The following is a 12412-nucleotide window of genomic DNA, read 5'->3' as shown; positions in this document are numbered from 1 at the left end:
TTTTTTTGCTGTGGAGCCTGCCCGCCTCTCCCGCAGCTGCAGTGGGGGAAGAAAAAAAAAAGAGCAGGTCCCTCACCATAATAGTGATGGAAGCCCCTAAGTTGAAATGGTGGGTTTTTAATCATCGCAATTAAAAGCCCACCATTTCAATATTGGGGACTAAACCCCAGTCATGTGTACAAACAACCAAAAAATTCAGTAAGGATAACTGCAAAGTTTTGCACTGATGATGCGATGGAAGAATTACATGTACAACTACAGGCTGGGGAACTACTGGCTAGGTTGCAGTACTGCAGAATAGGACCCTAGGTTTATAGTGGACCACAAATTGAAAGTGAGCCAACAGTGTATCCTTGTTGCAAACAGCCAAAAGGATACTGGGCTAACATTAACAAAAGTGATTCCTCCACCCTATTTGGCACTCGTGAGGTCAGGAGTAATGTGTCCAGTTTTGGGCACACTTCAAGACATGAACAAATTAGAAAAAATACAGCAGAGAACATTAACACATGAATAGAGGTCTAGGAAACATGATTTAGGAGGAAAGGTTGGAAAAACTGGGATTATTTCATATAATCAGAGAATCCTAGAAAATTAAGGACCTCAGAAGGTCATCTAGTCCAACCCCCTGCTCAAAGCAGGACCATCCCTAACTATACCATCTCAGCCAAGGCTTTGTCTAGCCGGGTCTTAGAACCTCTAAGGATGGAGATTCCACAATCTCTCTAGGTAACCTGTTCCAGTGCTGTACTACTCTCCCTGTGAGAAAGTTTTTCCTAGTATTTAACCTAAACTTCCATTGCTGCAACTTGAGATGATTGCCTCTTGTTTTGGCATCTACCACCACTAAGAATCATCTAGCTCTATCCTCCTTGGAACCACCCTTCGGTTGTTGAAGGCTGCTATTAAATCCCCCCTCAGCCTTCTCTTCTGCAGACTAAATAAGCTCAGTTCCCACAGCCTCTCCTCATAAATTGTATGCCCCATCCCCCTAACCATTTTCATTGCTCTCCACTGGACTCTCCAATTTGTACACATCCTTTCTGTAGTGAGAGAGCAGTTTAGAGATTATTTGGACACAGTACTCCAGATGTAACCTCACCAGTGTTGAATAGAGAGGAATAATCACTTCCCTCAATTTGCTGGCAACACTCCTACTTATGCATCCCAGTATGTACTTAGTCTTGTTCGCAACAAGGGCACACTGTTGGCTCATATTCAGCTTATTGTTAACTGTAACCCCTGGTCCTTTTCTGAAGGACTGCTGTTTAGCCAATCAGTCCCCAGCCTGTCCCAGCGTATGGCATTGTTCTGTCCTGAGTGTGGGATTTTGCACTTCTCCTTATTGAACTTCATAACATTTCTTGTGGTCCAATCCTCCAATCTGTCTAGGTCACACCTAATCCTACCCCTCTCCCTCCCCTCCATTTTATCTGATACTCCACCCATCTTGGTGTGGTATGCAAACTTGCTGAGGGTGCACTCCATCCCACCTACCAGATTATTGGTGAACGTATTAGACAAAACCGGCCGGCTGCCAAATAAACAGAGAGCCCCTGATTACTACCCTTTGAGCCCCATGATCCAGCCAGTTTGCTATCCACTTTACATACAGTCCATTCATCCAACCCACACTTCCTTAGCTTGCTTGAGAGAACGTTGTAGGAGACCATATCAAAAGCATTACTAAAGTCAAGGTATATTGCATCCACCGGTCTTCCTGCATCCATAGAGCCAGTCACCTCGTCACAGAAGGTAGTCAGATTGGTCAAGCATAACTTGCCCTTGGTGAATCCATGCTGAGTGTTCCTAATCACCTCCTCCAAGCACTTAGAAATGGATTCCTTGAGGACCTGCTCCATGATTTTTCAAGGGGCTGAGGTGAGGCTGACCCGTCTGTAGTTCCCCAGATCCTCCTTCTTCTCTTTGTTAAAGATGAGCACTATATTTGCCCTTTTCCAATCATCTAGGACCTCTCCCAACCACCATGAGTTTTCAAAGATAATGTCTAACAGCTCTGCAATCGCATTGGCCAAGTCCCTCAGCACCCTTAGACATCTCTCCAGGCGTGGCTGATGAACTCAGACTGGTGGGGTGGATGGCAGAGTGCCTGGCCGGCTGCAACCCCCGCCCCGCCCTGCCCAGCCAGCTGTAAACCCCACCCTGCTCCTGGCCGGCTGCAAAACCCATCCATCCTCCAGCTCCCGTGGGGAGATGGGGACCAGTCTCAGTACACCAGCCACACCTGCTTCTGGCCTCATGAACTTGTACATGTCTAGGCTTTCTAAGTAGACCCTAACGTGTTTGTTAACCACTGTTAGCTGCTCACTTCCTCCCCAAACTGTGATGCCAGGTGCAGTATCCTGAGAGCTGACCTTGCCTGTGAAGACTGAGATAAAAAATCATTGAGAACTTCATCCTTTTGCACATCATCTATCACTAGATTGCCTCCCACACTCAGTAAGGGACCCACACTTTTACTGATTTTCCTTTTGTTGCTGACATACTTGTAGAAATCCTTGTTACCCTTCACATCCCTTGCTAGCTGTAACTCCAATTGCACTTTGGCCTTCCTGATTTCATCCCTGCATACCTGAGCAATACTCTCATATTCTTCCCTAGTCATTTGTCAGGTTTCCACTTCTTGTAAGCTTCCTTTTTGTGTTTTAGCTCACTGAAGAGTTCCCTGCTAAGGCAAGCTAGTCTTCTGCCATACTTGCTAGTCTTCCTACATATTAGGGTGGTTTGTACTGCACCTTCAGTAAGGTTTCTTTAAAGTATAACCAGCTCTCCTGGACTTCATTCCCCATCAGATTGGCCTCCCAGGGCTTCCTATCCATTAGTTCCCTGAATACATCCAATCTGATTTTCTAAAGTCCAGTGGAATTAGATAACAGTCTTCAAACATCTGAATGGTGTTATACAGAGAAGGAGAGACTCTTCTCTGTAGTTGCAAAGGATGAGAGAAGAAGCATAGGTCTTAAATTGCAGGTTGGATATTAGGAAATACTTCCTCACTAACTACTACTATGAAAGTAGTTAGGCATTGGAACAGTCTACTGAGAAAGGTTGTGGAATCTCTATCCTTGGAAGCTTAAAAGCAATTTAGATAAGCACTTGTCTGTGATGTTTTAGACAGGGAAGATCCTGCACTGAGCAGGGCTTTGGACTAGATGATCTTCTGAGGTCTCTTCCAGACTTACTTTTTATGATTCAATGACAATGATGAATTTTCCAACACCAAAAATATTTTTAAATTCCCAACTACTTAGAGCTGCTAAAGCCAAAACTGATTTTGCTTTATTAGAACATAATTCCACAGATAATAACTCAAGCTGCATTTATGAAACAACTGTCTTCCTTTGGTTTATTTTTGAAGCTATAAGGGTGCTTGTATGTGTGATGTCATTAACATACACATGACAAAAATGTCACTTTGCATGGCTTAATGGTGTCATTGTATACATGTGCAAGACTTTTGGGGGTTTTAAATGACTTTGCATCATTGCAAACTAAAGTACATCTGAGTGTAGTTTAGTTTGCAAATTGCAATGATCAACTGTAAGCTTGCCCCCCGGCTGTGGGAGAGGTAGGCAGTCCCTGCAGCAAAAAAAGGATTGGCACCCTGGGGGTGCCACTGCAGAGGGAGAACTACCCCCCCCCCCACCCCGGCAGCTCAGAGGCTGCTCAGCCCACTGGCAGCTCACCCCTCAGCTGTGGGAGAGGTGGGCAGGCTCCACAGGAAAAGAAATGGTCAGAGCCCTCCCTGCTTCTGCCTTTAGCAGGTGCCTGCTGAAGGCAGAAACAGTGACGGGTCTGTCCCCTTTTTTTTTTTGGTGGATCCTGCTGGGGGTGAGCTGTCTGTGGGCTGAGCAGCCCCTGAGCTACAGGGGCCCCTGGTTATTCCCTCTACAGTGGCAGTGCCTCCCAGGGGCAATTAAAAACCCACCATTTCAATTTAGGGGCATAGGAAAAAACCTTGGGGATTAAACCCCTGTCACAGGTTCAAGTGCCCTAAATGTCTACTTACTTTCCATAGAAGAGCAACCAGCGCTAACAGCAGAATGAGCCCGGCCAGTACACTTCCAATCACAACACCGACTGGTATCTCTGCTTTCTCATCAGGTTTCATTATTGTAACTGGAATCTGAAAGAACATAGGTTGTGTCTGTTAATATTAACTGCATTTAAAGGAGATCTAATCCAAGCTTGTATTCCTTTGGAGAAACTGCACAATTTCCAAGAGTAAAGGCTGGCAGAATGCCCAAGACTATTGCCCAATTCTCTGGTGTCAGTAACTATTTACTCATATCACAGTAGTGCCAACAGCCCCAGTCATGGATAAGAGACCTTTATACTAAGTATTTTGCAAACACATAACAAAGAGATGGCCCCTTACACCCTATAGGACCAAGAGTAAGAAAGATCTTCATTATTTTCCCCTCCTTTTACTAGAGAGTATCTTTCTGTGGTGACCTGGCACACTGCCTGTGGGTGCTGCACATGACACTCTTGCTTGATGGTCATATTCTAGGACACTCGCCCCTGGGACTGGGGCTATGTTTGTCCATGTCCTTAAAACACATACCTCTACTAATTCAGCTAAATAACTGATGGAAGAGTCCCCACCTGAACCATCATGGCAACACCACTCTAATCCCACTACCACTTTCCAGGTGATGTCTATCAAGGTGAGCTAGGTCAGCTAATTAAATAGGCATGTACAATTGCACCTCTACAGATAGTAATATAACATTTACAAACTGCCAAATCTTGTTAATATTAATCTTTGTGGAAGCACTTTTTTGATACACTGGTATTAACTCTCATAAAAAAAAAGATGGCACTGTATACTCTTAGAGCTGCTTGCTCTCAGCACTTTCTGATGCAATTTGAACTCAAGCTTTCTGGGAAACTCGCACCGACCTGCTGCCTCAGTGATTTAAGATTTACTGTTGGAAGCCTGTTGTATGCTGTACTGGGTGGGGCTACGTGTATCCATTTCACGGCAGTAGCCTTTGTGCTTTTTAAAACAGAATGGCCACAGTAATGATTTTAGCAGGTGAATAGTCTGAACTTTGTCCTCCAACTGGCAGCCCCTTTTTAACTGGAAAAAATCTGAAATTTTTCCCACACAAATATGTCTAAAAACCTTTTCCACACAGCAACAAAGGATAAATTCAGTTCATTTGATTGCACTGAAACTGAGCTTCTCTAATGTACAACAGGACTCAAGCTATTTTATATTCACATGTGGTTCAGTGACAACTGTTATGGACGCTGGAAGAATACCCAAGTTGTCAACTTCTAAAAGCAGTTCAACTCTGAAAGGTCACCATGTGAAAGCGGCACTCTCTTAAAGTGACATTGTGACCTGCTTTCATGATGGCACAAGGTTGGAACTGTATATAATCAGGTACCAACTATCCAGGGTAGCAAACTGCAGAACAGTTGCATCCCCTCCTCTGCACTGGTGTGTGGGAAAGGTTGCAGAGTAGATGGTCACTGTGGCCTGCCAGGGAAATGTGCCCTGTGCCAAATGGAGACTTCCACCCTAGAGCAATGGAGTGAACTCATGTGCTCCATAGACGGCACCACAACACAATGACCCTTGCCCAGGTGTCAGGGTGTATTCAGAGTTCCTATAGGGAGAAGGATCTACTGAGCAAGGGATGAAGCCGTTGCCTTCAGTGACATGTTTTCCTTCTCTTGAGCTGTGTGAAGCCAACACAGCTCAGGGAGTGTTAGCAAGGGTCTATTCTGTTCTGAATATTGTGAACAAAGTCCCACCTGCAAAATCTGTATGGCTGATGCATGAGCCAGAAAGCATCTAGCTTGAGTTTCAAAGCCTGTGAAGCAGAACAAATGCTTTAGTTGTCAGCTGAACAGATTTGATCTGGAATCGCAGGAAGGCCAAAATTTGGCTTCACTAAACTCAGTGAAGTTTATGGGAATCTTACTAGTGAAGTTAGCATTTCATCTAGAACTTCTGCAATGCCACTGTAATAAAGGTTGCATTTCGGTTCTGGGAGTTTTTTATTGGTTACTAATACACAGGTTTTTACTGTTAGGTTCCTAGTGTTATATCTAAAGTTATTTGGCAAAAATGGAATTTCATTTTAAGAAAAGATTAAAACCTCAGAGACAAAAGAGCTCACATAGATAGTGCATCTTTTATTTATACTGCAAGCACTTCTAAGGAGTAATGAGACACTGTCTTTGCACACAGATGAACAGACTGTTGGTTCTGAAATTGAAACAATTTCAATTTTATAAAGTGAAAATACCTTAAATAACTCATCATCATAATCTTCCCTGGGGGCTTCTATTAAACACAAGACAGTTATAAGTCCCTAGCAGGGATTTCAATTCCAGGCTTTTATACAGGTTGACAAGAAAATACTAGATATTAAGGAACTTGGCTGGGGATTCCCTAGCATGTACAATCAAAAAAGGACGTGGAAAGAGAGAAGCCTTGAAAGGGGAGATAAAGGGATTAGAAGAAAGATTGAATTTGTATACAGTCCTTCAGGGCTGAAGGGACAGTAGGGTCCTGTTTATTTGGAGAGAATATCCATGAAGGAAAAAAAAGATTGCGAACTACCATCTTCCCTCTCCCTCAGACATTGGCAATATGGAGCAAAGCATCCCAATTCACACCTGCAATATGGACCATTCAAGCCTGTGGCAATACTCTCTCATAATGCTTTGCAAAAAATGGTTGTTTTTGACTCACCTGCCAAATCACTAAAATAAATAAATAAATGTGGCTCAGACAGATCAAACCAAATGCAAGTGTTTTAAGGTTTCTGTCATGGAAATGAATGATCAAAAATTGTGTGTTAAATTGAAACATGCTATTTTGGGGCATTTGTAAGGGAAATCAAAGGGCCAGAATGGCAAAAACATCAGAGGAAGGAGCAGTGCTGTTCCTTTCCCCAAAAGCTCAAAGACTGGGGAGGCAGGGAGGGTCCAGTAGCAGAGCAGCTACTTTCTTACAACTCGAGGTGCGATTTAGAGCATCACTCCTGCCTTGTGCAGAAGACTGCCTTGAGCCAATTCAGCTATAAACTGGTCCCTGATCATCCTGCCAGGGCCCAATTTAATTGGATTTTCTTGTAGCTCTGAATGGATGCTGATGCCTATCACCATCATGAGTAACCTAATTCCCTTTCTAGATTGTTTCTTGAGTAGCGTTCTGGTTCTCAAGGACTTCAGAAAAGAGTCCATTCTCATGGATTAGATTGGATTTTGGAAAAGTCAGTCCATTTTCATGGATTAGATTGGCTAGCAAGTCCTATATAAAAATAGCGTGCGCCATGCTACATGTACACCAGGGGAAGCAGATGTGTTTTTCTATTTTCAGAGTATTGTTACAAGAAAATATTGTTCAAATACTATTTAATATTTACATTTTAATGAATGAAATCATTGGGAGGAAATATTCATAACCATACCAGTGTATCCAAAGCATTTGAGAAAAATCACTTAAAAATCTTTGCTACATCCATTTGCTACTAGAGAATGCTATGCAACACATTATAGTATAGATTTAATTATAATTTGATGCATGCAAAGCATTCATTATTAAACTCAAATGTAAAAATACAAATAAAAATGAAAATAGGAGTATATGAAAGATTTCTTGAAGTTCATGAATCCTGGACAATTTATTCTTTTGTGCAGAAATTCAAACTCTTTTACATGCATAATAAATTAGTTGAAACCTTGGAGGTTTCTACCATGTTTTGTTGGTGATTTTGAAGCCAAACTGAAACAAAGTTCAGATGTGCAAACTCATCTACACTAACTAAACAGTATCTGTAGGAACACTGATAAAATAAAATCAAAATTTTAAACAACTCTAGAATTTACAAGATTGCATGTAACCAAGTGAATGAAAATGTTTAGTTGGTAATAGAGGTTAAAGAGGTTAATACAATTTCTGTGACCTGCTGCAGACCTCTCAGTGACACAAAAAGAAATACCGAAATATTAGCATTGGTATATAGTGAAATAAATAAATGAAACATTTCTGCTTGTGTAACACTTACAGTTAAGGTGTTCTCTCCAATTACAAATAAGTCTTGGTTGTGTGGTTCAATTTCTGCATTTGCTGTCAACTGTAAGGTCTGGAAAGTTGACTGCAATAGAAACATGAAATTGTAAACCATGTTCTAATCAAGTACACCAGTAAGGAAGGTAAGCTAATATAATTTTCCTTAACTGAACGATATTTTACAGCTAGAGTAAAAAATCAGAATTAAGAATGCTACAGTTATATTTCTCATCTTCTTAGCAAGCTAGGAAAGTAAGGCAAAAGTAGATCAGAAATGCAGACATCAATACTGCTATTCTCACCTGTTGTAATTAAGAATTTAAAAGACAAATCAATCAATGAGAAAAAAAACCCCTTTAATTATACAATTCAGGCAAAATGGAAGATACTGAAGTATCTGTAGTTATTTGGACATAGTCACAGAACCAGAAGGAAGGGAAGAAAGATCAGGACAACATACAGCAGGTTGGGGACATTGTTCTGGCCTTTAAAAGTGGAAAAATAAGAGCGTGCTTTCCCTGGCACTATCTTCAGAATCTTTCTGCTTTTCTCTCTCGTATTTTTTCCTAGCACACACTGTCATCTGCCTCACTCTACGTGCCAGATATTTAGCATTCATCTTCCATTAATACTTCCAGTATTAGGAGCCTATGCAGCAGTGCTGTGCTCCATGTGACACTTGCCATATACTATAGGCAGAACAAAGATACTCGATTTGATATTAGAGGAGGAAGGCAAGTAAAAGCCTCCTATAACCGAAGAACTATTGCAGATGAGGTGAATATTTGATAATCTCTCTGCCTGAATCTTTTTCTCTCATTGACTGCTGACTCCTAACCTAAGTGCACCTTTCTCTCTCTTGTCCCTGCTTCAAAGGTACAAACACACCTTGCTTAATTTTCATATATAGTGACAACCAGTTATTCTAACTAAAAAAAGATACTGGGGCACGTTGTGTTAGAGCACTGACAATCGAGAGGAGGATATGGGGGCAAGGTTGTGAAATGAGGAAAATTACAACAGTGACAAATTTATTCTACAGAGAAGCACACATCGTCTGCTCCCCCGTCTTCTTGCTCTCACTTTTATTCAGGTTCCTACTTTTTGTGTAAGTGGAGCAAAATCCAAGTGTTCTTGATTTAACACAAGAAAAAATAAGCACATTCTCAGAGGGGGCGGTAAGAAAGCTAGTAGACTTACTTCATACACTTGCATAAGCATATTATACTATGTCTCGACCTTTTTATTTTATGGACAGAATATTAGAATATTCTGGCTTGTAGATGTCAATACTTAGCCACAAGACTTGGCACGCAGAAGAAGGTTGAAAGTGTTTTGGGTCTGTCTGACATTACAGGCACAGGAGAGCACAGGGATAGTTTTGCTTGGTTGCCTAGCTGAGAAACAAACAGTGTTTCATTTTAGAGGGCATGATTGGCATTTGGTCTTGGGGGACATGATGGGGTTTGAGACTTGGTAGTTAGGATTATTTATTTAAAGAATGTTTTTAAGCATACTATAATTTCAATCTGAGGCCCGTTTCCTTGACAGTGGCCCATTAAAGAACAAACGGAAGGTTTTTTATATGCTTTATTTAATGTGCATAACTTTTCTGGAGAAGAAAAATGGCAGCTCTGCCAGGGGTTTTGCTACTTTTAAATTACTTTAGAACAAATACTATGTAGGTTTACTGCAGTTCAGAAGGTAAGAGCAATGGGGTTTCAAATTTGATACGACTGGACTGTAGTGTTTTCTCCACTCTCAGATCTGAAAACTGTAGTTTGTGGTTACTTGAGCTTGCAGGACTGTCTGGCAGATTCAGTGTACATGTGCCAGAAGATTTGTGTCACCCTATCAGGTACAGCATCTTACAGGGTTCATATTTTGCTATTTAGTAATTTAATGGTTTTATTAATGCAGACTTAATATTTATTTCAGCTTCAATTGCATTTTTACACAAAATTGTTAACAACTTCATAGAAAAGAAGAAAAGAGCTTTCCACACAAAGATAGTCATTCAAAAATACAAAAGTTTAAAAAATACGAAACAATACAAAATACAATTAGATGCACAGGTGCTGACTTTTTCTTCCCTGGTGGGTGCTTGCAGATGTAAAAAAACAAACAAACCCAAAACCCAGTGCTTTACTTTTAACTTGGTGTGTTCCCGTGCCGAGCCCCAGGCATGTCCAGAGGCAGTACATTACTTCAGCTCAGCTCTTCAGCATCTGTAAAGGTTGGACACTTTAGTGGGCCTTTTTTGGCACTTTTACCTAATAGCTGATTGAATCAGCTTTAGCTTAAAAAGCCAAAAAGCCCCACTGAAATGCTCAATCTTTACAGGCTGGGTCGAAGAAATAGTAATGAATTGCTTCTTCCAGTAAATGCACTGCTGCTTCTTTTTTTAAAAAAAAAAAAAAAAAGATCTGCAAGTGTTGCTCTGTGTGTGCTCAGCACCCACTACATTTTTTTTTGGTGGGGGGTGCTTGAGCTTGCTCACCCACGAAGTCAGTGCCTGGCTAGGTATAAGGTACATACAATAGGTATAAGTATATACAATATGTCTAATTACTCCCTGTAAAATGTGGTTGATACTTACAGCCGCAAAGGTCCCATTCCATATCCTAGCAGACACGTTTACAAAATATTCTCCTTTCATCCTGAGGTCTCTCAGCCAGCATGTAACTGTAGTACACTTTGCATTCTGACAGTTCTATTAGAGGAGAAAATATTAGGATTTTAAAAAGCCTCTCTCACATTAATGAATGCTATAGTTGCAATCTAGGCAGGCAAGGTTCTTTGGGTAGATGTGATATCTTTTATTAGACCAACTGAGTAGTTGGAAAAAAGTTCTTTGCAAGCGTTTGGGCACAGTCACCCTTCTTCAGGCATAGGGAGTCTGCTGTTCTGAGACTCCAAGCAATGAAAGAATCAAAAAGTGTGATGGGATGTCAGTGAGAATGTAAATAGGTGGAAATTAGGAAAACACAAGGTAGAGCAGGGAAGGGAGGGAGAAAAAGCAGGGAGGGGAAAAACCAGAAAGGTGAGTAATCTAATACTTTTGGCCCTGGGTTACATAGCCTCTTATCTTTGTGTCCAAGTGTATGAGTTATGCTGCACTGATAGCTTTGATAAATAAAGCACTTATCTGTAAGGTAGATGCAGAATGACCTATGTAAGTTTATACTTACTCATATTCACATACAAACCTACCTTACCTATAGATCTCCAGAAAGAAGAATCATTTTACATGTTTCTTAATGTCATATGAACATATATTTTCTAGTCATTTAACAATTACATTGATTAATTTATTCAGCATTAGTGACCACACTGTGGCAATATCTGAACAACAAACTTAGTACAGTAGTAATGGTCAAATGGTCTCTATAGGAAAATCTAATATAGATGGGACAAATATGAACAAAAAGACCATGCTGAGCGAGTTGCAAGGAATGCTAGAGATAGTTCTTCAAAAAGAGCTACTTGTTCTGACACGCACAGAGTATGCAAAGAGGCTATGGTCACTATGGAAACAGTTTAATTATAGAAATTAAAAACAGAAAAATATACTTGGACAAGAAGAGGAAAACAGCAATAGTACAAATGATAGCCCTGACCCTGCACTGTCTATGTGGAGTGCCACTGGCATTAAGAGAGATCTGCCTATCCAGCTCATAGTGTTGCATCAGGAACATACAAAGGTCAGAGTCCCAGCTTTATCTCACCAATTCTTTTGCAGCTCTGAAGTTTTCTTTCTTGAAAGAAGCTGAATAAGGTGTTTTTCCTATTTGCAATGGATTTATGTTTGCACTGCATGTGACACCCTGGGTCTAAAAAGAAATTGTTATATTATATGGGATGGAACCATAATCATGATTATGCACATTACTATGACAAGTTTCCTAGATGGTGGTCATTACTCGTATTACAGCTTCAATGTTAGATTGTTAGGGATATAAATAATGAATGTTTTTACAATTCAGAAATTAAATGATTTTCATGAAGAAATAATTTGGTATCTCTAAAATCTATGTTTATTAAACATTTCAGACTGACTTACAATATGGAAGAGGACCCAGCTGAGGAGTTACATGACTATTCCCTATATGTAAGGCAGGTAATGTTCGGAGAGCTTTATCTAAACAAGTACGTGGACCCTATTTTTTTGGAACATACATGTGGTAAGTGTTTCAGAAAATGCCAGTTTCACCCAGGCAGAGATTCTTTGGCCTCTGACAGTCAAATCTACCACCGCTCATACAAGGTTGGTCTCATCTTTGGCTTCCATTTTTACGGATGGAAAAATGAGGCATGGAACAACTAAGCGGCTTGCCCAAGATCATACAGAAA

General features: G+C 40.8%; 1 protein-coding gene across 1 annotated transcript in view; it reads right to left on the bottom strand.

The window, feature by feature from the left end:
• ITGA2 (integrin subunit alpha 2) overlaps positions 1–12412 on the bottom strand; it is a 105127-nt gene that overhangs the window by 5470 nt on the left and 87245 nt on the right. The window contains exons 26-29 of the mRNA XM_014527898.2: positions 11788–11892; positions 10659–10772; positions 8055–8144; positions 4031–4147 (exon numbers count right to left, since the gene is read on the bottom strand). Coding sequence (XP_014383384.1) covers positions 4031–4147; positions 8055–8144; positions 10659–10772; positions 11788–11892 — 426 coding nt within the window. The remainder of the gene's footprint in view (positions 1–4030; positions 4148–8054; positions 8145–10658; positions 10773–11787; positions 11893–12412) is intronic.

This window comes from Alligator sinensis, unplaced genomic scaffold, assembly GCF_000455745.1.
Source record: "Alligator sinensis unplaced genomic scaffold, ASM45574v1 scaffold573_1, whole genome shotgun sequence".
NCBI lineage: Eukaryota > Metazoa > Chordata > Crocodylia > Alligatoridae > Alligator > Alligator sinensis.
This window is presented reverse-complemented; position numbering and strand designations above follow the sequence as displayed.